Below are 26800 nucleotides of genomic sequence, written 5' to 3'. Positions count from 1 at the left end.
CATTATGAGTGTGGCGGGTTGCCCTCTGCCAACCTGCCACGTCTCCACTCATACCGCCATGGCCGTCGGAACCGCCGGGCCAGATCAGAGGTAGCACCGCCACGAAAACCATGGCGGAAAGGCTACCGGTAACAGGGAATTTCTTCCCTGTCACCGGTAGACGGCTCCCCCCAACCCCTCAGCAAGCACTAGACACTCCCATTCCCCCTTAAGCCACAGCGCCCCCCATTCAGCCAAGCGCCCCCTCCCCGCATACATGCACAGACACCCACACCACACATATACACAAATTCACTCACACGCATCCAAACACGCATTCACAACATCCATACACGCATTCAAGCAAGCATACTCACACCAATCCAAACACACATACTCACATGCATACACACTTTCATGCAGACATGCACTCACTTCAACATTCAGACACGCATACTACCACGCATACACACATTCATGCACACACGCAGACACCACACACTCAAACACGACACACAACACCCCCAGCCTCCCATCCCCCTCCCCTGTCGGACTATCACCTTACCTGTTCCGGGGAGAAGGTAATCAAGCAGGGAACAGGAAGGGGCGCTTCCATCGCCAGCAGGACATCGCCGCGCCGTATTATGGCCCATAATACAGTGGGCGGTGTCCTACTGGTGGGCGGTGTCCTACTGGCGGGGCGGGGCCGGTGGTGGAACCGACAGAGTGCTTCCACCCACCAGCACGACTACTGCTAGATTGTGGCGGAAATCCAGCAGTACCTGTGATATGGTGGGCGGTTTTCTGGTGCCCGCGGCTTTGAGGGTCTAAGTGTTGATTTTTGCAAGTGAAAAGAATGTATGCATGAAAATGCACCTACCTTATTACAAAGTTCTTGGGTTTAAAGTATATATAAAAAGAAGTGTTACGTTTCTAAATTGATCTCCGGTTTATTCTTCGAGTGTCTCATTTACTGCTTCTATCAGTACAACAAATGCTTACCACTACCCTCTGATAAGCCTAACTGCTCGCCCACACTAACACAAAATAGAGCATTAGTCTTATCTGCGTTTGCGTCTGCAAACCAACTGGGGGTCCACTGGACTCGCCGCATGGTGTACTTCTTTTGAATGCACCATATAGAGGACCAGTTTTCTACAAACTTGCATTCTGGTTTTGGTTAAAAAACGTTCGTTCCTACAAGTAGACATGAAAAAATACCATGCAAAAAACGTAAATGCAAACATGGGAGGTGTAATACTCTATTCATTTCCATTGATGCGGGAGGAGAGACAACATCATGACAAACACAACATACAATGCACACAACAAATGCCGCAACCCACAGCATCACCATGTTCTCTTGTTAACTGTTTTTATATGCTTGTTGCTGTATGTAACAAATTGAGCTCTCTTCTCGCCATATCAAATGTTTATCATGTGGTTTTAAATTAATAGTTTACTCTTTTGAACCTATATTAGCAACATTTTTATGTAATGGACTGTAATAAGAGATAAATATATTGTTCTTTTTTATCGTTTTATAATGATGAAATAAAGACCTGACTGTCTGTCTATCTGTCTGTCTATGTCTCTGGGAGATAGGTGTTTTGTGCATGGCGGATGAAGAGAACAATGGAGTGGGTTGTGTGCATTCATAACCATAGCTGCTGAATTTCAGCCGTTTATGTGTTTTTCTCCTGTAAATTTAATTTTTTGGAATGTACTTAATTTCCAACTGCGGATGCGCACGGCCAGTAGGGGTTGGGTGAAGAACTTTTCAATTTCCACAAGACAGGCCTCTGCTAGAGTGCCATAATGGGTGAAAAATGATGGGTTAGAATGCTGTCCCAAGAGACTACCAGTTGTTTACACGTTTTGTAAACCTTCCTCCAATCACCTTTTGAGTGTTTGGCATACCCCTCATCACCTTCTGGGTTTTTCACTGTGCAAAACCTGGCTCTCAAGTTTCAAGACAGAAGGAAAAAAAAAAAATCAGCCCTGATCCAGCCAATCACGGTTTGAAAAAACTTAGTCATGACTCGCAAGTTAAAAAGGAAGAGATATAGAAAAGTGGACGAGAACGGGTCTTCCCAATACTTGGCTTATCTACACTTAGCTGACTGAGTAAGTAGATTGCCAAGATTCATGAGCATTCACAGGATCAAAGGTCATAGTAAAATTTAAAAAAATGCCTTTTCAATCCAACCGCAAGTACACAGTGGCTATAATCACTGTGTAGGTATGCACAAGTCAGAGTTTCCATAGGACCAACTTTTTCCATAGACTAAGCGCTTTTTGTTTTGCTAGTAACTTTGGCACCGTTTGACAAATCTTCAAGAAACTTTCCAAAAAAAAAAAAAAAGTTCATCCACCTCAGTTCTACTTGGAAGGTTTCAATGTGATCCGTTAAGAGAAGGCAGATAAAAAAAGGATGGGGCCCAAAACATATTTTCCCCATGCAATTTTCCATAGGAAATTTGAAAATCAATACTGCTAAAGCAGCTGAACAGAATTACTCCAAATTTGGCAGGAAGCTAGATCTTGTTCCAGAAAGCGTGCGTTTTCTGATTAGGTGTAAATTTGTTGTTAAGTAGTTTATGTTAAATTGAGACTCAAAATGTAGGTCTATATAGAGACACTGACAGTTTGCAGATCCAATACATAAAAAGATAAGATTGGATTGGCTGCCACCGCATCAACAAAGATGTGGCTGCAGCCATTTTATAACTTTTTACTGCAAAAAGAGTATAAACACATATGGGGAGGACAGGGTAGGGACACCCTGCCCCAGCAGGGCTGGTGGTGGGGAACCCCCACAGTGGCCAAGAACACATTTACTTTTTAAACGGTACCATGGATACACAGAGGATCCGTGGCAAAATAAAAAAAAACAACTGGCATCTCACACCCCTTTTAAATAGAGTCCTCGGGACAACCAGAGCACGGGAGTCGGCAAAGCTATTGGCTACGATAGGTCTTCTGCTTAGATGTACCTTGCAGTAAACATAATTTCCAGGCACCTCCTGTGTTAGACACACATTTTGTGGAAAACAAATACAGCCCCAAAACGCATGTAGTCATCGGAGCGTAGAGTTCAAAGTACAATAGCATGAGATATGAATTAGGTTTGGCAAATTATTTGTAAATTGCTTGGTACTTAAAAAAAAGTGTGTGGACCTAGAAACATAAATCAATGTTTCTTCTCCAAATACTGAACAAATGGCTTGGTAAGACTTGACAGGTACACTTCCTGAGATAAAACAAGGATTAACCAGAGAAGACAGTGGGAATCTAGCCATAAAGCTAAATTTACACATGTGTAGATTTACGTCCTCCTAGATGTAAGTGTGCATTTTTTTGCCATTCACCATTTCAGAGTGTAGAGTTTCAACTAACTGTAGACGTCTGTGTCTCCACCCCTGACTTCAGGGGTTGAAAGATCTAAGACTGAATCTACAAGTGTAAACCTACTACTAGTAATTTTTCACACACAGGTGGAGATCTCTAACATCGTGGCGGCCATATCCCATTGGGAAAGTGTAGGGAAAATCATAAAGTTTGTTATTTAAAATATGTATATATTTTTTCTCATATTAAATATAAACAAATCTAAATAATCCTTTTTCGCCAGGAACTAATAAAATAAAATGTTAGAGCAGATTTACCCTTCACTATAAAAGTTTATTAAATAAAATATATTAATTTAATTTATAAATATTAAATTTTCCAATAAAAGAAAATTACTCTCATTAGCATTTTTATCATTTTAATAAAGTTAAATTAATGGTTGTGTCGAATTATTTAGTTTCGTCTTTAATAGAAGTTTAAAAATTAATGTAATTTCTTTTTTAAACTGTTTATTATGTTTTAAATACTTATTAATAGTATATAAATAGTATACATAATACAGATATATATGTTACAGTTAAAAATCAATACACCAACCAACCAGACACCTCCAATCAGCTTCCCTCTCCCTCGCAGACACCCCACAGAGCCAACTTCTCACACCTGGCACCCAAGTCTTGGACCAAGCTCCCCCTGCACCTCAGGACTGCACCATCACTCCAGCAATTAAGAAGAGAACTAAAGACCTGTCTGTTCGAATAATCATTTAATCATTCCTCCCTGCAGCAGCATACAGCTCCAGTGCCTTGAGACCCTAACGGGTGATTTGTCATGCTGTATAAATGTTTGATTGATTGATATTAACTGAACTATTTTAGCATTATTTCTTTTGGGTATTATTTTAAGTCACTGTCTCCATTATTTTCTAGCAGAGTGAGCTGCCGTACTTTGCTGGAGCATGTTTACTATTGTTTTGTGCCCTTCAGGGCTGTAGTAACTTGAGAAGTGCACGTTGTGAATTGCAATTACTCTTTTGTGGGTGGGAGTTTGTGTTAACAAGTTCCTCCCTAAACCTCTAATTACCCCTCCCCAAATAATCCTATTTAGTGATAAACATTCTCCATTTTCCAGCCACAGCCAATGCTCCCTCCCAGATTTACTACAAAACATATACCTATGTGAGATCTTTTGAGACATGGACATAAATCTCTGCACAGAAAAGATAGGAGAGGAGGTGACCTCCGCATGTGGGTTTCGGAAGAGTATTTTGTATTACCTGAGTAGTATTACTTTACGCACTATAAAATGCAGTTTGTGAATAGGCCCTGAAAAGTTCAAGATTATGGGACGGTTACATTGTGAGGAGAGATATCTTTACGAGGGGGCAACCACTCTTTCTGATAATAGGTGGCACTAATGAATGTGGGAACAGCAGGCCCAATTTTGCCAGACGTGAATCGTCACCAAGTAAAATTGTATACTGGTGGGGCAGAGATTACAAGTAGTGCCTGTCACTAGTCCAATCTCCCTTCACCAACAAGGCGCGAGTGAATGTCCAACACTCCTCCCCAGCAGCCACAGTCCCTGCACTGACACAAACTCCCCACCCTCATGACCGCCCCTCATAGTGCCTATTCCCATTTACAACTTGCTAAAAGTATGAGGAAACATGCAGAAAAGACCTGATAATTGCAAGGTGCTGCAGTTCTATCCTATTCTGGGAACCGAAACTTGTAAACTGATTGATGCAGGAGGTAAAATTATCGACTGTGATCCAATGCCTTTGCACTATACAACTCATAACCTGGCCCAGGTGGGTTTCAACTTTATAGTGAAGAACTGAGTCTAAAAAGAATGGAGTTAATTGATGGAGCAATTTTGTCACCTAGAAAAATTCCATTAAAAAATTATTCAATTCATTACAATAGTACAAACAGCTCATTCCCAGGAGATACAGCTATAATGTATGATAAATTAATGGAAGGGCAGTTTTTAGTTTCAAGGAGAGAGAGGTCATGCAGCAGACAGGACAATGGGAACTGCATGAAAACCCTTCCATCACATACATATGAACAAGTAAACAGATCACCAGGCCAACCGCAGACTCAAGGCGCCCGGCGTCAATGCTTTTTTTCGTGCAACTTGCACAGAGTTTTAATGGACTCATCAAATGTGTGTAAATCAAGAGCCTCAATAAAATACTAGCAGCCAGAATACTGTCTCCAATGACGCAAAATCCTATAAAGAGTTCAGCTTTGTTTACGGTGCTCTACTGCATTTAAAGGATACATATAACGTAAGGAGTCTAGGGGTGTTGCCAGCCTTAAGCGTCTGTGACAGAAACTTCTCCAGCCTTATCTTCAGGTCTGGGGCCCAAGAATCCTGAGGAAAAACAGAAACAGTAAATATTGAAACTGTAACTCTCATGAAACTGTCAGCATCAGCCATGCCACTTGTACGCATAGAAATACCAACTAAGGCCTGCTATTCCTCGCAATCCAAGGAGTAGCAACATTATTTTGTATATATTGCCCCCCTGCACAGGTCAGTCAACCAACAACCTGAAAATCACTCGGCAATGTTACAAAACACAGGCACAAAGCAAGGGTAAAACACACAAAGGTGCATAAACAACATGTTTCCGATACATTTGTAACTTAGACAACAGCTCCACCCTTATTCACTTTAGGAGTCCTCCTAATATGTTTTCTACTTTTTCTTGATTATAGTATTGAGACGGTTGGTTTTGCACATTTGTGGTGTTTTTCACTCTTCCTCTACAGTTTTCTTTCTAGTTCACACAAACCGCTCATTGTCAATCATTCAAGTATTTTTTCAGCTATCTGGAGAGGAAACTTTTGATGGTACTTCTTAACCTTTATCAGTACATGGTGCCCTCATTTGCATAGGATGCCTGCTCAACTGGAGTTCTCACTAATATTTCTGCTGAACATGACTTACATAGCAGAAGTGATTGCATTTTCCAATCCGGAGGAGTGTACATCATTTGTTTATATATATACAGGGAGTGCAGAATTATTAGGCAAATGAGTATTTTGACCCCATCATCCTCTTTATGCATGTTGTCTTACTCCAAGCTGTATAGGCTCGAAAGCCTACTACCAATTAAGCATATTAGGTGATGTGCATCTCTGTAATGAGAAGGGGTGTGGTCTAATGACATCAACACCCTATATCAGGTGTGCATAATTATTAGGCAACTTCCTTTCCTTTGGCAAAATGGGTCAAAAGAAGGACTTGACAGGCTCAGAAAAGTCACAAATAATGAGATATCTTGCAGAGGGATGCAGCACTCTTAAAATTGCAAAGCTTCTGAAGCGTGATCATCGAACAATCAAGCGTTTCATTCAAAATAGTCAACAGGGTCGCAAGAAGCGTGTGGAAAAACCAAGGCGCATAATAACTGCCCATGAACTGAGAAAAGTCAAGCGTGCAGCTGCCACGATGCCACTTGCCACTTGCCACCAGTTTGGCCATATTTCAGAGCTGCAACATCACTGGAGTGCCCAAAAGCACAAGGTGTGCAATACTCAGAGACATGGCCAAGGTAAGAAAGGCTGAAAGACGACCACCACTGAACAAGACACACAAGCTGAAACGTCAAGACTGGGCCAAGAAATATCTCAAGACTGATTTTTCAAAGGTTTTATGGACTGATGAAATGAGAGTGAGTCTTGATGGGCCCGTGGCTGGATTGGTAAAGGGCAGAGAGCTCCAGTCCGACTCAGACGCCAGCAAGGTGGAGGTGGAGTACTGGTTTGGGCTGGTATCATCAAAGATGAGCTTGTGGGGCCTTTTCGGGTTGAGGATGGAGTCAAGCTCAACTCCCAGTCCTACTGCCAGTTCCTGGAAGACACCTTCTTCAAGCAGTGGTACAGGAAGAAGTCTGCATCCTTCAAGAAAAACATGATTTTCATGCAGGACAATGCTCCATCACACGCGTCCAAGTACTCCACAGCGTGGCTGGCAAGAAAGGGTATAAAAGAAGGAAATCTAATGACATGGCCTCCTTGTTCACCTGATCTGAACCCCATTGAGAACCTGTGGTCCATCATCAAATGTGAGATTTACAAGGAGGGAAAACAGTACACCTCTCTGAACAGTGTCTGGGAGGCTGTGGTTGCTGCTGCACGCAATGTTGATGGTGAACAGATCAAAACACTGACAGAATCCATGGATGGCAGGCTTTTGAGTGTCCTTGCAAAGAAAGGTGGCTATATTGGTCACTGATTTGTTTTTGTTTTGTTTTTGAATGTCAGAAATGTATATTTGTGAATGTTGAGATGTTATATTGGTTTCACTGGTAATAATAAATAATTGAAATGGGTATATATTTTTTTTGTTAAGTTGCCTAATAATTATGCACAGTGATAGTCACCTGCACACACAGATATCCCCCTAACATAGCTAAAACTAAAAACAAACTAAAAACTACTTCCAAAAATATTCAGCTTTGATATTAATGAGTTTTTTGGGTTCATTGAGAACATGGTTGTTGTTCAATAATAAAATTAATCCTCAAAAATACAACTTGCCTAATAATTCTGCACTCCCTGTATTTTACAACAACTTAGATGTTATATCTAATTATGTTTGATCTTGCAGATTCTGTTACATAACTTATCTTGATTGAAAATGGATCCGCTCTGTTTCTACTCATTAAGGTAGGCTTTTCCTTACAGTTACATAAAATCAGCATTCATAACTTGAATACATGAGGTGACAGTTGTGGAACATCAACAATATAAACAAATGCCCGGCTGCGTGCCTTTTCTTCCTTCTAGACAAGGGATTGGGCTCATATTTTTGTCTGTAATAAATGTGGATATTATTCTGAACTCTGACTCGGGGTTACAGCACATGCTTCCCTGGCACCAATGGATTTTGCATTTGTGGTTCGGCTTCCGCTGCTGTAAAAGCAGCCATTTTGAGGTGCTTTGAATCATTTAGACTTTTATAATTCCACTGTCTTTTCTCTTTTTTGATTGCATATATTGATGTTATGACTGAATATGTAATTTTGGTCTACAGCCCTGAAGAAGCTTCTTGTTGTGGGAGTGAAACACGTTGGCTGTCAACTTACGTTAATGATTAAGGATATATATATATGAAGAATGTTTGTGCAATGATTCAAGCATCCGACTTTTGAGACCAGTGAGATATAGTTTAACTACAATATTAATATTCATCCACTTAGACTAAGAATTAGACACAGTTTCTCTGGTTTGTGAAATCAGCCGGGGCACCTACTTCACTGCGCACATGGACAGACATATTTACGACGACAGACTGGGCTTGGGCACCCTCTGCCCTTTCAAACGTGGTTCAGACCTCAAGGCTGGAGATCTTTCTGCACTTTCCAACATACCAAAAGTATAGGCCTAAGCACGAGGACACAGCAGCCATTTCAAACATCTTTCAGAAACATCAGCGCAGGTCTGTGACCATTCTGCCTTAAACCCAATGAGCTCTGGTGCCAAAATGCCGCTTTTGGTGAAAGAACACGTAACACATTCTTAAACCAAATCTGCGAGTGCCGCCTTCAGCATTCTGAAGAATGTCTCACCAAAGGAGAGGTGGTGAGGTGTCTTCCTTTTAATCATGCCTCGGATACAATAGTCAAGATCCAGGGACCATTCTAACTTCTCTGACATTCTGAACATACAACAATAACAGCTTCTAAGACCGTTCTTCCTTTGTAATAGCACCCCCGATACATACTGTGGTTCGTTACTAAAGAAAGTGCAACATTGTCCAAATATCTATTGAACTGTGATCTGAGGAGCATCTAGGGATCCAGATGTTGCAGGACAGTGTTAGTTACAAGCCTGTACAGCAGCACATCCATACAGCCATTTTGCTGCATTTGTGGTGTGCCGCTGGACTATGAAGCCTCACAAGTAACTTTGTTTGGCATGGCTAGCCGGGTGTGCTCATTCTGAGCATCTGTGACCACACGTGGCCAAGACGACACACGCTCAGTCCCAGGACTGACATTTAGAAAGTACTGTTTCCTGCTCCATGAACGGTGCAAACTGATGTCTTAGATGGTGGCTTCAAAAACAAGCAGACAAAGGTAGCACCATGGACGGAGAGATATGGACGGCATTTTATAAGGTCACAAGGACAAGTTCCAATCCAGAGGACTCTCAATGCTTCAGGCAACAGGAAACAAAGATAAACCTCATGTAAAGAACAGAGGGACACCGGCCACCACTAGGGATGGGCTGGTATTCAGCCTGAGAATCATAGCTTCAGTGGCCTTTCTCTTGGATGGCAAGACTCACTGGTGACAGCAGTCTCTAAATGTGGACACATGAACAGACCAAATGCTCCAGCAGTGATCCCTAGGGCCCAGTCAGAAAATTGAATAACCAAATCTCCTATGGGGACGTGCCGACTGTCTCTAAAATACAGTTTTTATTGTCTCAAAGTTGCTGCCGAGGTTGAACAGTGGCTACTAAAAGAAGAGATTCATGGACCTTCCCAGGGGCAGATGAAGTTTCAGGGTTGGGCTGACTGCCCCGCCCTGCCCACAAAATAATTTGATGAACTACGGCACCTGAAAGAGGTCTTTGAAGGAAGGATGCACAGTGGGGTTTGGCACAAAGGGCAAGGCGTAGAATGGCAGAAACTCCGTGGTCTGGCTGAGGGCAGCTCCGCTCGTCTCCAAGTAGGTCCTAAAGTGAGAGATTCGGTCATCGATATCAGCCCGATCCTAGGGAAAGTAAAAAGAACAAGCCGTAAGTATTAGTGGCCAAAGAGAATGGCGACCACTGATTTTCATGAGGACAGTAAAACACAGAGGGCCACAAGTGGCAGAGCATGTCAACACAACCAGGAAAAGAGGGTACACAGGTACTACACACGAACACTGCAATGTGAGAGCCACACTAAGGCATGGCACATGGATACCCCCAAACAAAGAGGGCAAAGCAAGTGGATAATGCTTAAGGGGAGCTGGGAAAGTGGTCCTGTACCAGTAGGCCATGTGGACATTGAAAACTTAAGAGAAAGCAGTGTCGAGGGGACGGGCACACAGCACTGGTGGTGGAAGAATAAGACGGTCAATGAAGAGAGAGCATGCAAACAGTGCTGAGAGACGTCAAAGCAGAGGGTCATGTGAAGGTGGGGAAGATGGAGGACACAACTCAAGAAGGGGGTTACGGTCATAGGAATACTGCTCAGTCAGTCAGGATGAGCATACCACTGCAGTACGAGGAGCTACTGGAAGGTGAGGTAGCCCAACACTGCATAGCAAAGAAGGGACCAATGACAGACTAGTACACTGCAGCCCAACACTGCATAGCAAGAAGGGACCAATGACAGACTAGTACACTGCAGCCCAACACTGCATAGCAAAGAAGGGACCAATGACAGACTAGTACACTGCAGCCCAACACTGCATAGCAAGAAGGGACCAATGACAGACTAGTACACTGCAGCCCAACACTGCATAGCAAAGAAGGGACCAATGACAGACTAGTACACTGCAGCCCAACACTGCATAGCCAAGAAGGGACCAATGACAGACTAGTACACTGCAGCCCAACACTGCATAGCCAAGAAGGGACCAATGACAGACTAGTACACTGCAGCCCAACACTGCATAGCCAAGAAGGGACCAATGACAGACTAGTACACTGCAGCCCAACACTGCATAGCCAAGAAGGGACCAATGACAGACTAGTACACTGCAGCCCAACACTGCATAGCCAAGAAGGGACCAATGACAGACTAGTACACTGCAGCCCAACACTGCATAGCCAAGAAGGGACCAATGACAGACTAGTACACTGCAGCCCAACACTGCATAGCCAAGAAGGGACCAATGACAGACTAGTACACTGCAGCCCAACACTGCATAGCCAAGAAGGGACCAATGACAGACTAGTACACTGCAGCCCAACACTGCATAGCCAAGAAGGGACCAATGACAGACTAGTACACTGCAGCCCAACACTGCATAGCCAAGAAGGGACCAATGACAGACTAGTACACTGCAGCCCAACACTGCATAGCCAAGAAGGGACCAATGACAGACTAGTACACTGCAGCCCAACACTGCATAGCCAAGAAGGGACCAATGACAGACTAGTACACTGCAGCCCAACACTGCATAGCAAGAAGGGACCAATGACAGACTAGTACACTGCAGCTGAACACTTTACAGCGAGGAGAGAGAACCACGACAGACTAGTACAGAGCAGCTGAACACTTTACAGCGAGGAGCAGGAACAATGACAGACTAGTACACTGCAGCTCAACACTTTACAGCGAGGAGAGGGGGGACAATGACAGACTCGTACACTGCAACTGAACACTTTACAGCGAGGAGAGGGGGGACAATGACAGACTCGTACACTGCAGCTGAACACTTTACAGCGAGGAGCGGGAACAATGACAGACTCGTACACTGCAACTGAACACTTTACAGCGAGGAGAGGGGGGACAATGACAGACTCGTACACTGCAGCTGAACACTTTACAGCGAGGAGCGGGAATAACGACAGATCAGAAGGAGTGAGAGGGAATAATGTCAGACCAGCACAGTGCAACTGAACACTTTACAGTGAGGAGAGAGGACAAAGCAATCGTAGTATTGAACAGTTGCAGAGAACCATTCCACATTATGGGAGAGTAGCTGAACACTGTAGAAGGTGAGGAGTGGGAACAATGACTCCAGGGTGAAGCAGCTAGAAAATGTACAGTATGGCAACAATGCCACAACAGAGCAAAGCAGTTGGATATAGCACTGCACGAGGCACAGAGGAAACAATGGCACACAGAAGAGAGAGGCACTGAACAACAACCTTTAGTTAGACTGGTATACACCTGCACTATGCGAAACCACTGAAAGGCGGAAGAGACAATCACTGCACATGGGTATGAGAAGAGAATGCAATGCCACACTAGGGCAGTGCAGCTCTACACTGCACAGTGGGGAGAGAATACTGCCATACCAGGGCACAGCAGCTGGGCACTGCACAAGCTAAGGAGGAAAAGGATCAATTTCACCTACAGAAGAACATCTGGAACCTGCACATCATGGTGAGAAGTAACAATGCTACGCTACTGCGCAGTACCCGAACACTGCACATGGTGAGAAGTAACAATGCTACGCTACTGCGCAGTACCCAAACACAGCACATGGTGCGAAGTAACAATGCTATGCTATTGTGCAGTACCCGAACACAGCACATGGTGCGAAGTAACAATGCTATGCTATTGCACAGTACCCGAACACTGCACATGGTGAGAAGTAACAATGCTACGCTACTGCGCAGTACCCGAACACTGCACATGGTGAGAAGTAACAATGCTACGCTACTGCGCAGTACCTGAACACTGCACATGGTGAGACGCAACAATGCTATGCTATTGCGCAGTACCCAAACACTGCAAATGGTGAGAAGTAACAATGCTATGCTATTGCGCAGTACCCAAACACAGCACATGGTGCGAAGTAACAATGCTATGCTATTGCGCAGTACCCGAACACTGCACATGGTGAGAAGTAACAATGCTACGCTACTGCGCAGTACCCGAACACTGCACATGGTGAGAAGTAACAATGCTATGCTATTGCGCAGTACCCGAACACAGCACATGGTGCGAAGTAACAATGCTACGCTATTGCACAGTACCCGAACACTGCACATGGTGAGAAGTAACAATGCTACGCTACTGCGCAGTACCCAAACACTGCACATGGTGAGAAGTAACAATGCTACGCTACTGCGCAGTACCTGAACACTGCACATGGTGAGACGCAATAATGCTACACTATTGCGCAGGACCTGAACACAGCACATGGTGAGAAGTAACAATGCTATGCTATTGCGCAGTACCCAAACACTGCACATGGTGAGAAGTAACAATGCTATCCTACTGCTAAGTACCTGAACACAGCACATGGTGAGAAGTAACAATGCTATGCTATTGCACAGTACCCGAACACTGCATATGGTGAGAAGTAACAATACTACGCTACTGCACAGTACCCGAACACTGCACATGGTGAGACGCAACAATGCTACACTATTGCACAGTACCCGAACACAGGACATGGTGAGAAGTAACAATGCTATGATATTGCACAGTACCCGAACACTGCACATGGTGAGAAGTAACATTGCTACGCTACTGCGCAGTACCGAACACTGCACATGGTGAGACGCAACATTGCTACACTATTGCGCAGGACCCGAACACAGCACATGGTGAGAAGTAACAATGCTATGGCGCAGTACCCAAACACTGCACATGGTGCGAAGTAACAATGCTATCCTACTGCTAAGTACCCGAACACAGCACATGGTGAGAAGTAACAATGCTATGCTATTGCACAGACCCGAACACAGCACATGGTGAGAAGTAACAATGCTATGCTATTGCACAGACCCGAACACTGCACATGGTGAGAAGTAACAATGCTACGCTACTGCGCAGTACCCAAACACTGCACATGGTGAGACGCAACAATGCTGTGCTATTGTGCAGTCCCCGAACACTGCACATGGTGAGAAGTAACAATGCTATGCTATTGCGCAGTACCCAAACACTGCACATGGTGCGAAGTAACAATGCTATCCTACTGCTAAGTACCCGAACACAGCACATGGTGAGAAGTAACAATGCTATGCAATTGCACAGACCCGAACACTGCACATGGTGAGAAGTAACAATGCTACGCTACTGCGCAGTACCCGAACACTGCACATGGTGAGACGCAACAATGCTGTGCTATTGTGCAGTCCCCGAACACTGCACATGGTGAGAAGTAACAATGCTACGCTACTGCGCAGTACCCGAACACAGCACATGGTGAGAAGTAACAATGCTATTGCACAGTACCCGAACACTGCACATGGTGAGAAGTAACAATGCTACGCTACTGCGCAGTACCCGAACACTGCACATGGTGAGAAGTAACAATGCTACGCTACTGCGCAGTACCTGAACACTGCACATGGTGAGACGCAACAATGCTATGCTATTGCGCAGTACCCAAACACTGCACATGGTGAGAAGTAACAATGCTATGCTATTGCGCAGTACCCAAACACAGCACATGGTGACACGTAAAAATGCTATGCTATTGCGCAGTACCCGAACACTCCACATGGTGAGAAGTAACAATGCTACCCTACTGCTAAGTACCCGAACACAGCACATTGTGAGAAGTAACAATGCTATGCTATTGCACAGTACCCAAACACTGCACATGGTGAGAAGTAACAATGCTATCCTATTGTGCAGTACCCGAACACAGCACATGGTGCGAAGTAACAATGCTATGCTATTGCACAGTACCCGAACACTGCATATGGTGAGAAGTAACAATGCTACGCTACTGCGCAGTACCCGAACACTGCACATGGTGAGAAGTAACAATGCTACGCTACTGCGCAGTACCTGAACACTGCACAGGGTGAGACGCAACAATGCTATGCTGTTGCGCAGTACCCAAACACTGCACATGGTGAGAAGTAACAATGCTATGCTATTGCGCAGTACCCAAACACAGCACATGGTGACAGGTAAAAATGCTATGCTATTGCGAAGTACCCGAACACAGCACATTGTGAGAAGTAACAATGCTATGCTATTGCACAGTACCCAAACACTGCACATGGTGAGAAGTAACAATGCTACGCTACTGCGCAGTACCTGAACACTGCACATAGTGAGACGCAATAATGCTACACTATTGCGCAGGACCTGAACACAGCACATGGTGAGAAGTAACAATGCTATGCTATTGCGCAGTACCCAAACACTGCACATGGTGAGAAGTAACAATGCTATCCTACTGCTAAGTACCTGAACACAGCACATGGTGAGAAGTAACAATGCTATGCTATTGCACAGTACCCGAACACTGCATATGGTGAGAAGTAACAATACTACGCTACTGCACAGTACCCGAACACTGCACATGGTGAGACGCAACAATGCTACACTATTGCGCAGTACCCGAACACAGGACATGGTGAGAAGTAACAATGCTATGATATTGCACAGTACCCGAACACTGCACATGGTGAGAAGTAACAATACTACGCTACTGCACAGTACCCGAACACTGCACATGGTGAGACGCAACAATGCTACACTATTGCGCAGTACCCGAACACAGGACATGGTGAGAAGTAACAATGCTATGATATTGCACAGTACCCGAACACTGCACATGGTGAGAAGTAACATTGCTACACTACTGCGCAGTACCCGAACACTGCACATGGTGAGACGCAACATTGCTACACTATTGCGCAGGACCCGAACACAGCACATGGTGAGAAGTAACAATGCTATGGCGCAGTACCCAAACACTGCACATGGTGCGAAGTAACAATGCTATCCTACTGCTAAGTACCCGAACACAGCACATGGTGAGAAGTAACAATGCTATGCTATTGCACAGACCCGAACACTGCACATGGTGAGAAGTAACAATGCTACGCTACTGCGCAGTACCCAAACACTGCACATGGTGAGACGCAACAATGCTGTGCTATTGTGCAGTCCCCGAACACTGCACATGGTGAGAAGTAACAATGCTACGCTACTGCGCAGTACCCGAACACAGCACATGGTGAGAAGTAACAATGCTATTGCACAGTACCCGAACACTCCACATGGTGAGAAGTAACAATGCTACCCTACTGCTAAGTACCCGAACACAGCACATTGTGAGAAGTAACAATGCTATTGCACAGTACCCGAACACTGCACATGGTGAGAAGTAACAATGCTACGCTACTGCACAGTACCTGAACACTGCACATGGTGAGAAGTAACAATGCTATCCTACTGCTAAGTACCCGAACACAGCACATGGTGAGAAGTAACAATGCTATCCTACTGCTAAGTACCTGAACACAGCACATGGTGAGAAGTAACAATGCTATGCTATTGCACAGTACCCGAACACTGCATATGGTGAGAAGTAACAATGCTACGCTACTGCACAGTACCCGAACACTGCACATGGTGAGACGCAACAATGCTACACTATTGCGCAGTACCCGAACACAGCACATGGTGAGAAGTAACAATGCTATGCTATTGCGCAGTACCCAAACACAGCACATGGTGACAAGTAGAAAATGCTATGCTATTGCACAGTACCCGAACACTCCACATGGTGAGAAGTAACAATGCTACCCTACTGCTAAGTACCCGAACACAGCACATTGTGAGAAGTAACAATGCTATGCTATTGCGCAGTACCCGAACACTCCACATGGTGAGAAGTAACAATGCTACCCTACTGCTAAGTACCCGAACACAGCACATTGTGAGAAGTAACAATGCTATGCTATTGCACAGTACCCGAACACCGCACATGGTGAGAAGTATCAATGCTACGCTACTGCACAGTACCCGAACACTGCACATGGTGAGACGCAACAATGCTACACTATTGCGCAGTACCCGAACACAGGACATGGTGAGAAGTAACAATGCTATGATATTGCACAGTACCCAAACACTGCACATGGTGAGAAGTAACAATTCTACGCTACTGCACAGTACCCGAACACTGCACATGGTGAGATGCAACAATGCTACACTATTGCGCAGGACCCGAACACAGCACATGGTGAGAAGTAACAATGCTATCCTACTGCTAAGTACCTGAACACAGCACATGGTGAGAAGTAACAATGCTATGCTATTGCACAGTACCCGAACACTGCATATGGTGAGAAGTAACAATGCTACGCTACTGCACAGTACCCGAACACTGCACATGGTGAGACGCAACAATGCTACACTATTGCGCAGTACCCGAACACAGCACATGGTGAGAAGTAACAATGCTATGCTATTGCGCAGTACCCAAACACAGCACATGGTGACAGGTAAAAATGCTATGCTATTGCACAGTACCCGAACACTCCATATGGTGAGAAGTAACAATGCTACCCTACTGCTAAGTACGCGAACACAGCACATTGTGAGAAGTAACAATGCTATGCTATTGCGCAGTACCCGAACACTCCACATGGTGAGAAGTAACAATGCTACCCTACTGCTAAGTACCCGAACACAGCACATTGTGAGAAGTAACAATGCTATGCTTTTGCACAGTACCCGAACACTGCACATGGTGAGACGCAACAATGCTACACTATTGCGCAGTACCCAAACACAGCACATGGTGCGAAGTAACAATGCTATGATATTGCACAGTACCCGAACAATGCACATGGTGAGATTCACGTAGGCGCCGGGTGGTTCACGACGCCGAGTGCAGCGCGGAGCACGAGCGCGGCCGCAACTGCCACAACCACTATTGCTGCTTTGGGGGCCGAGGAGAACTCTTGCCGGTCGGCTCACGCACGGAGCGCGGAGCACGGCGTTGTCGCGGCCTTTGGGGGTCAGAGGATCTCTGTGCGCCCCGGCTGTAGGTTGGCATTCCGGCAGGACCAGGCGTAACCTGAGCGCTGGAGGAGCCGGGAAGCCAGAAGCCAGAGTCAAAGGGAGCCAAAGGGAGCCAAAGGGAGCCAGAAGGAGAAGGAGAAGGAGAAGGAGCCATCCCCTGTGGACCCCTGTGACCTCCTGCAGCCCCTCCTGGAAAAGACGCTGAGCGGGAGAGCAGACCGGGTGAGGACTGACCGGGACTGTCCGGGACCGGGTAAGCAGACTTTGTGGGGGGGAGGGAGTCCATCCTGGCCGTTGAACCCCTCTCCTGCCTCCCTCCCCGGCTCCTGCCCTCAGCTCCGGCATCGGTACCCAACCGCGCCACGCCGCCTCACCCGCCTCACCCAGCCTCACCCAGCCTCACCCAGCCTCACCCAGCCGCAGCCACAGCAACAGCTCTAGCCATAGCCCTAGTTGGCCCTAGCTGGCCCTAGCTGGCCTTTGGCCTTGGACTTGGACTTGTCGTTGATGTTGGTGGTCTCTTCTAAAGACCAAGCAAGGAAGGAACCCAGTAAGGAACCAAGGAGCCAAGGGGAGGGGTGCGTGGGAGTGGTGAACGGTGAGCAGCGAACGGTAACCGGAGGATGGTTGGGACAAGAGGAAAAACAAAGAAGGCTAGGGAGGCCAACAAGGCGCTCACTCACCTAGCGGATTCCCAAAGATCAGAGCAGGAGCTCAAAAGTCTACAAAGCCTAGGGTTAGACCAGGATCAGGACCAGGACCAGGACCCCAGAACCATCCAGCAATCCCAGGGGGGATTCGCAAACCTAGGTGAGGACACAGCAGACACAGCAGAGGGTGTCCAATTCGGGTCTCCCACCAACAAAAGCGATTCCAAGCCAGGAGAAGAGTCAGGCGGGACATTAGATGTGGTGACACTGCCTTGCTTGCCAGCCCATACTGACTCTGACGATATAGGGGGTGCCCTACCGAATGCAGGAGAGACTGTAGGCGAAACTGTGGGGGGCCTTCTAATTCCTCTGTGCAGGGGACATAAGTATACACCGACGCACCCGGGCCCGGGTGGATCTACGGGAGTAAGGAAAACTAGACCAAAAACAAACACTATCACTAACTATTACAACCAAGTGAACCTGACCTCAGAACAGCCGCAAACGCAAAGTCCTAAAGCCAGTGGCCTCCGATCACAGCCATCGGGGGGAGTGGGTGGCTACAACATGGGGGGGGGGGGGGTGAACTGGAGCTACCAGCGACCGGGCTCCAGGATACTCGCCCACTTCAGCAGCAACAGCAACCGTTTGGTTTATCGCAATTATTCTGCCCAATGAGTAATCCTCTTGGGGATGGTGAAGTGGAGTTAAATAACCCCCCAAAGTGGAGCAACTTTTCGGGAGAGCAAAGAAAAGGTAACGATTCACCTTATCCTGACCCCCAAACGGGACTATTGAACTCCGGGAATTTTTCACTAACATCCTCTCCACAATGTGCCCAAGCAGAATTCACAGCGCTCCAAAATGTAATGGGTCCAGAAACAGACTGCTCACCATCTAAACAGACCCATAAAACCCCAGCGCCACAGCTTCACTGCGGAAGACAAATTGTTAAAACTAATTTAATGCTGGGCAGACTCAACAGTAGTTCTTTCAGTCTGGAGCTGTCCTCACTCGACAACTCCGTTATTGGCAACACAGACCCTCAACTAAACAGCATAACATCAGAAGATCTAAACTTCCTGGAAGGTAGTATAATCATAGGCCACAGAGGAAAGGAAGGTAAAAATTCAGAAGGTCAGATAACCAACGAACAAAGTGGAAACGGAGATGACCTCTCACTAGACCAACCAATTCTTAGTATCATGAAAGTTATATGTGCAACACTGGGCTCAATCGCAGCAACGATCATGGCCCAGTCTCAAAAATTTGATGATCAACTTGAACTGACCAAACAACTTACATCCTCAATACAGTCTATAGATTACAGGATGGCCCTAGTAGAGGGCGTAATTAGGGAAAACCTGTTGCATCAAGCAGTGGCCGATAAAATGGACAAGTTGGATGGACAAGTTTGTGGACCGCTGCTGGAAAAACTATTGGAAGTCCCAAAAGTAATCAAAGACATAATCGAAGACTGCAAACACAACCTTAAAAGCACACAGGGGTGCATTCACGAGCTAGGAAAAACAGAATCTAGTTTAATTGAAGGGCCAGCAGACAAAGAAAATATAGAAAGGCACTTCGGCCCAGGAAGAGAGAACTATCCAGATGCAAAAAAACAGACACCTAAGAGGGAGAGAACAAATGGAAGTCCTGAATTTGGAAGCAAAGTCCCAAACACAGTAGAAAAAAGGCCACCGGGTAAAAGGCCTCAACTAACAGGCAGATGGAAAAACACATGGAAGAAAGCTAGAGGAAAAAAAAAAGCACCAGCAGGAAAGGCCTTAAACATGTTACAACAGATAGGCCTAATAGGAGAAATCAGGAACACAGGTGATGAGAGCGCCCAACGTCAGTATAAAGATAAAAGCATTAAGTCGGAGAGTTTTGAGAAACCCACTGATAAAGTCTTTAACTTTATAAATAAAAATCCCGGATTATTGTGCGACAAAAGTTGCACTCACCATTCCCATATAAACCGCATACCCACTGGCCCCAGGGGACACCAAGCATCTGGGCATGACTTAGACAAAGAAAGGTGGTCCGGAAAAGACCCTGGAACAAATCATGGGATAAACGAGGTAAATGATCCTCCAGCCACCGAACAACCCAAATGGAGCCCAGGAACATCCAAACCTAGCATTTGTATCGATAAGCACCTCCCAGCTACAAAAACTGAACATTTAGTTCAGGTACACTACTCAAACATAGTAGAAGACCACTACGGAAAATGCCAGCAGCCTCCGAACTCCATTAGTGAGGGGGCAGAACAAGATAATAGCAAAGGCGAAAATAGTAGGGCAGAGACCCCAGAGTATATACGAAACGAACAAAGTATAAGAACAACCATGTGCGTGGACAACACAACAGCTCCAGTTCCCGCACCCCGGACAAAGGCAAAATATTGTTCTCAGGGCAGCCCTGGAAATTATAATCTCAGCAACCAGCCTGGGTGGATCACTGATTCGCTTGCACCATCGCGCCCAGCTCTGGACCTGGAAACCAATGAAATCAAAGGAAAAAGGGACAATTGGCCTCCAAAAAGGCAACCCTACGAAGAACAAAGGAACAAAGAAGTGAAACTGGGGAGGGAAAAAGGCCAGGTAAATCGAACACCTACTAGTCGTGCAGCTACCACTCAAGACAGACAAAATGAGAACACCCAACTCCAAGGAAGACTGTCGCAGGAAGGTGGCGGGCACACTGTGATCCAGTCTGAAACAACTAAAAAGCCCGAAGCCACGATCTTGTTCATGCCTGAGTACTCCTCAAGAGGAAGTCACGACATCCTGAACAGGTCTAACATCTTATGTCTTGTCAACTCCCTGCCAGCCTTACAGAATGTAACAACTAAAGATCTCCTTTCAGTAAGATTCATACCAAAAAAAGAATTAGAGAACGGGGAATCAACAGAAACAGTCTGGGCCTCACCTTGGATAGCAGAACAGATCTTAAAATGTTCAAACACGATGAAGACCTGGGGAATATCCATTGCTACTCCGCAAATAGAACTATATCCAACAATACTTCTTGAAAAAGCTACAGACCGAAACATGATGCGTAGGCAAGAGGCAAAAGGCAATTCTGGCTCGATACTTCAGGGAGCAATCAGCTCCAAACAACAACTCCCTGAACAAACAAACTTGAGTAATATGAGGTTCCGCCTGGTAGCTAATTCCCCTAGAAACAGTAGGGGTAATCCCCCACAGTTACAGAATTGCAAAGAGCAATCATTTAAAAGCTCGTAGCAAAAAATGGATAACTCGAACATAAAAAATAAAATCAGTCCCATATTAAAAATTCTAAGCTGGAACATAGCAGGTTTAAAAAACAAAATGGAAGATAAAGACTGGGTTGAATTTATTAAAAAACAAGACATCAGCTGCTTCCAAGAAACTTGGTCTACTCATGCTATTGACCTAGACGGGTTTGTCACCTTCCACTCACCTGCAATCAAGCAAAAAAAAGGAAGACCCTCGGGAGGTCTGAGTATTTGGATTAGAACTTCATTACTGAGGAACTCCGTAGTAACTCACACCGTACAAAGCAAGGGAATCCAGACGCTCGCAGTCAAATACGAGGAATGGTCACTCGAAATAGTAAATGTGTACTTCCCACCTATCAGCCGGGCTCAAGTTATGCCAGGGGTGCGGCTCCTTAAAGAACATATCCTAAACAAAAGAACCATGGATCGGAGGAACCCAGTACCAGGCCACACGAACAATCGCTCTCTCCAACCTTGTAAAACCTTTTTATTGATATGTGGTGACTTCAACACTAAACCTCATTCTATCCTCTGGGACGAACAAGTAGCAGAGGAAGATTATGCTTGGAATATCCCAACGCCTCTTATCCAACGCTGTAATGACTCCAAGAAAGGAGAATTAATCTTTGAAGCATTAATAGAAGGAGGACTTCGCACATTAAATGGGAGAACAAAGTCAGATAAAACCTTTAAATCTACCTTTCGAACTGGAAAAAGGCAAAGCATAATTGACTATATGGCAATAAACATCGAAGCCTGGCATTATGTCATCGATATGGAAATAAGGGACAGAATCGAGAGTGATCACGACCCACTGCTAATGGAGATAGTCCATCCGGACGCGAGCCCAGGGAAGGCGGAGTCTCCATTCAACGGAAATAGCCTAACAATAACTATGAGACCAAACAGGAAAAACATATTAAGGTCAAATGAGGATGAACCTTATATGAGTGTTCCCAGCCAAACCTGGTTGTCATTACTTAGCACGTTCTTAAACCCATCAGATAATGACGCTATACCCCTCCTGCATAACTTTAATAATCTGCTACTGCAAACAAAAAAGGAAAAGATCAAGCATCCTCAAATCAATCCTAAAATGATGGAGGGCTGGTTCGATGAAGAGTGTTTAAAGCTAAAAAAGACCTTATCACAAGCACTGAAGAACCGGCACTTGAATGATTCCAACGAGCAACATTTTCATGGATGTAGGCAACAGTACAAAAAATTATTAAGATACAAAAGGAAGATATTTCCACATAAACTTTGGAAAACTTTACTGCAAGCAATAACGGCAGGGAACCCCAAAAAGTTTTGGGAGATAGTCAGGTGGGGATGCGAAGGCCCCCCGAAAAACCTAGAACTGAATATTAACCCTCAACTTTGGGTAAAGCACTTTACTGCCTTGTATCAGGAAGTGGCCAAGACAGAACCAGGGATGACCACTAACCCAAACATCCTCACTCAAGGGCTGGGAGGCAGAAATCAAAGATTAAGCAAAGTATTTCCTCTTCAAAAGACCCACGCAGCATCTTCAAATTGTCTTTTTAGATCGGTAAACGGAATCCAGAATGCACTAGTCTCTAACGAATTTTCCAGCACAAATTCCACGCAAGTAGCCCACGTCATTCCACGTGCAATGAAGTTAATACCGGAATTCAGTGAAAAAGAGATTAAACAAGTCATCCTCCTTCAAAAGCCGCATAAGGCTGCAGGCCCAGATGGCATCCCTTCAGATGCTTACCGTAACCAGCTAACGTTATGGTTACCTGCTCTAGCCCGTCTATTCAACAGTGTTTGGCATTATGAGGCAATCCCTCCTTCTTGGAAGGAATCAATAATCGTTCCAATTCACAAAAAAGGGCCTCGGGACATGGTGAGCAATTATAGACCTATCTCACTGCTTGATAGTGTTGGAAAGATCTTTGCCAAATTGATTCAGTCGCGTCTAGACCAATGGCTAGAGGACGGAGATTTAATATCAACACACCAAGCTGGTTTTAGGAGAGGCCAAAGTACAACAGATCAACTTTTTAAGCTAAACATGATCTGTGCTAAATACGCCACCCTTAAAAACAGTCCATTATACCTGGTCTTTGTGGATCTCCAAACAGCCTTCGACAGCGTAAATCGCCAAACATTATGGCAGCTATTGTCGGACATGGGCATACAGGGAAAAATCTTAAGGCTGTTAATTCTATTGCATACAGGAAACACTGCCAGGGTCAGATATTCTACGAGAAATGATTATACGGCCAAAATTCCAATTGAGCGAGGTGTAAAACAAGGCTGTGTTTTGGCCCCAACCTTATTCAATTGTTATATAAATAAAGTAAGTCAAGTTTTGAAGGAATTAAATCTGGACGTGCCAAAACTAGCCAATGAAAGTATACCTATCTTGCTCTTTGCTGATGACGCCGTATTACTGGCAAGAACAGAGATAGCAATGCATGGTCTACTTAGGGGCTTCAAATCTTTCTGTACCTCAAGGAGCATGGTAATCAATGAGGGGAAAACAAAGTTTATGATTCTCAACCAAAAACAGACGTTGCAATCGACTTTTAGGGTAAATAATAAGCCTCTGGCCCGAGTGGCCACCTATGATTACCTGGGCTGCAGATTAGATGAAAAACAGACATGGAAACCACAAATCTACAAAAGCAGAATTTCCTTGGCCCAACAAGCCGGAGCAGTACTCAGATTTGCCAAGGCTACAGGCAATCACTCCGTGAGCTCTGCACTGCTTGCATACAAAACAAAAGCAAGAGCCGCAGCACTTTACAGCGCAGAGATCTGGGGATTCAGAAAGATTCCATCAATACAAGTAACCAAGAACAAATTTTTACGCCAATTACTTTGTCTAGGTAATGCTACACCAATGAACTCAATAAGAATTGATCTACAGATGAGAAAGGTTGAGGACTACATCGCTCTGGCTCCAGTAAGATACTGGATCCGTATTTGGACAAAAGAGGCTCTTAAACCATTCAGAGACGTACTTAAGGATATCATGAAGCTGCAAAACCATCGGAAACTGCCCTGGTTCAAACATATCTCAACTATCCTGGCTGCTATCGGCCAGGATGACTTTTGGCTCCATCCAGAAAAAATCGGAAGGCCTAGTCTAGCTGTCATAAAAAAGGCATATTGGGAGCGAAAGACATAGATTATGTGCGAGTCATTTAGCCCTTTATTCAAGCGGTATATTTTGTTTAACCAAGAGCTTAAACCAGCATCATTCATAGACAGTATTTATCCGGAGGAAAAAAGGGCTCTCTACTTTAAATTCCGTATGGGCACACTACCAGTGACAGCGGTGGTCAACAGATGGCAATCCGCTCCTCCGAGTAGTTTAGAATGTTGTCCATGCCTTCATGGTGGTCCGGAAACACTTTCCCACTTCCTTTTACTATGCCACTTTACGCTCAGACTCCGTAAATTGTACCTTCGCCCACTTTTCAGAACTTCCGGAGTTAGGAAGTGCAAGGAGGCGGAAGCGCTATGTATGCGTTCAGATGAGAAATACATTGTGACAAAGGTCTCAACCTATATCTTGGAAGCATGGAAATTACGTCTATCAATGCACCTACAGTTGGCACAGGCACAATAGCCTATGTTATCCCGTACCTATTTAGCTTGGGAAATCGGTGCAGGGTAGTGTAAACTGGGTTAGGCCTCGGGCTTTTATTAAATGGCTGGAAGGCAACGCAAGGCCCCAAATGACTCGTCCCATAATAAGACATTTTAAATATTAGACTCATTATGTTTTTCTAGAATAAGTTAAGTTTTTATGTAAATTATGGTCAAATCAGGTTTTACGATAATGCATGGTAAATTGGATACATTTTGGCACATGTTAAATCAAAAATTCAAGCATAGTTCCTTTTATTGAGATGTTTTATTTAATGTGATTTTTATTGAGTTCGAGGGATTGAATCTATTGTGTGATTATTGTTAAGGCCGGATAGGCTAATAACAATTAAATAAATGGTAAATGGACATGGTGAGATGCAACAATGCTACACTATTGCGCAGGACCCGAACACAGCACATGGTGAGAAGTAACAATGCTATCCTACTGCTAAGTACCTGAACACAGCACATGGTGAGAAGTAACAATGCTATGCTATTGCACAGTACCCGAACACTGCATATGGTGAGAAGTAACAATGCTACGCTACTGCACAGTACCCGAACACTGCACATGGTGAGACGCAACAATGCTACACTATTGCGCAGTACCCGAACACAGCACATGGTGAGAAGTAACAATGCTATGCTATTGCGCAGTACCCAAACACAGCACATGGTGACAGGTAAAAATGCTATGCTATTGCACAGTACCCGAACACTCCACATGGTGAGAAGTAACAATGCTACCCTACTGCTAAGTACGCGAACACAGCACATTGTGATAAGTAACAATGCTATGCTATTGCGCAGTACCCGAACACTCCACATGGTGAGAAGTAACAATGCTACCCTACTGCTAAGTACCCGAACACAGCACATTGTGAGAAGTAACAATGCTATGCTTTTGCACAGTACCCGAACACCGCACATGGTGAGAAGTAACAATGCTACGCTTCTGCACAGTACCCGAACACTGCACATGGTGAGACGCAACAATGCTACACTATTGCGCAGTACCCGAACACAGGACATGGTGAGAAGTAACAATGCTATGATATTGCACAGTACCCGAACAATGCACATGGTGAGAAGTAACAATGCTACGCTACTGCGCAGTACCCGAACACTGCACATGGTAAGACGCAACATTGCTACACTGTTGCGCAGGACCCAAACACAGCACATGGTGAGAAGTAACAATGCTATGCTATTGCGCAGTACCCAAACACTGCACATGGTGCGAAGTAACAATGCTATCCTACTGCTAAGTACCCGAACACAGCACATGGTGAGAAGTAACAATGCTGTGCTATTGCACAGACCCGAACACTGCACATGGTGAGAAGTAACAATGCTACGCTACTGTGCAGTACCCGAACACTGCACATGGTGAGACGCAACAATGCTGTGCTATTGTGCAGTCCCCGAACACTGCACATGGTGAGAAGTAACAATGCTATGCTATTGTGCAGTCCCCAAACACTGCACATGGTGAGAAGTAGCA

General features: G+C 45.0%; 1 protein-coding gene across 1 annotated transcript in view; it reads right to left on the bottom strand.

Annotated features, from left to right (window-relative positions):
* The window catches only part of ARMC9 (armadillo repeat containing 9), a 415690-nt gene that overhangs the window by 367841 nt on the left and 21049 nt on the right, over positions 1-26800 (bottom strand). Inside the window, exons 5-6 of the mRNA XM_069212859.1 lie at positions 9914-10069; positions 5620-5712 (exon numbers count right to left, since the gene is read on the bottom strand). Coding sequence (XP_069068960.1) covers positions 5620-5712; positions 9914-10069 — 249 coding nt within the window. The remainder of the gene's footprint in view (positions 1-5619; positions 5713-9913; positions 10070-26800) is intronic.

The sequence above is a fragment of the Pleurodeles waltl genome, chromosome 11, assembly GCF_031143425.1.
Source record: "Pleurodeles waltl isolate 20211129_DDA chromosome 11, aPleWal1.hap1.20221129, whole genome shotgun sequence".
Taxonomy (NCBI): domain Eukaryota; kingdom Metazoa; phylum Chordata; class Amphibia; order Caudata; family Salamandridae; genus Pleurodeles; species Pleurodeles waltl.
The sequence above is the reverse complement of the archived record's forward strand: the minus strand, read 5'-3'. Positions and strand labels throughout refer to the sequence as shown.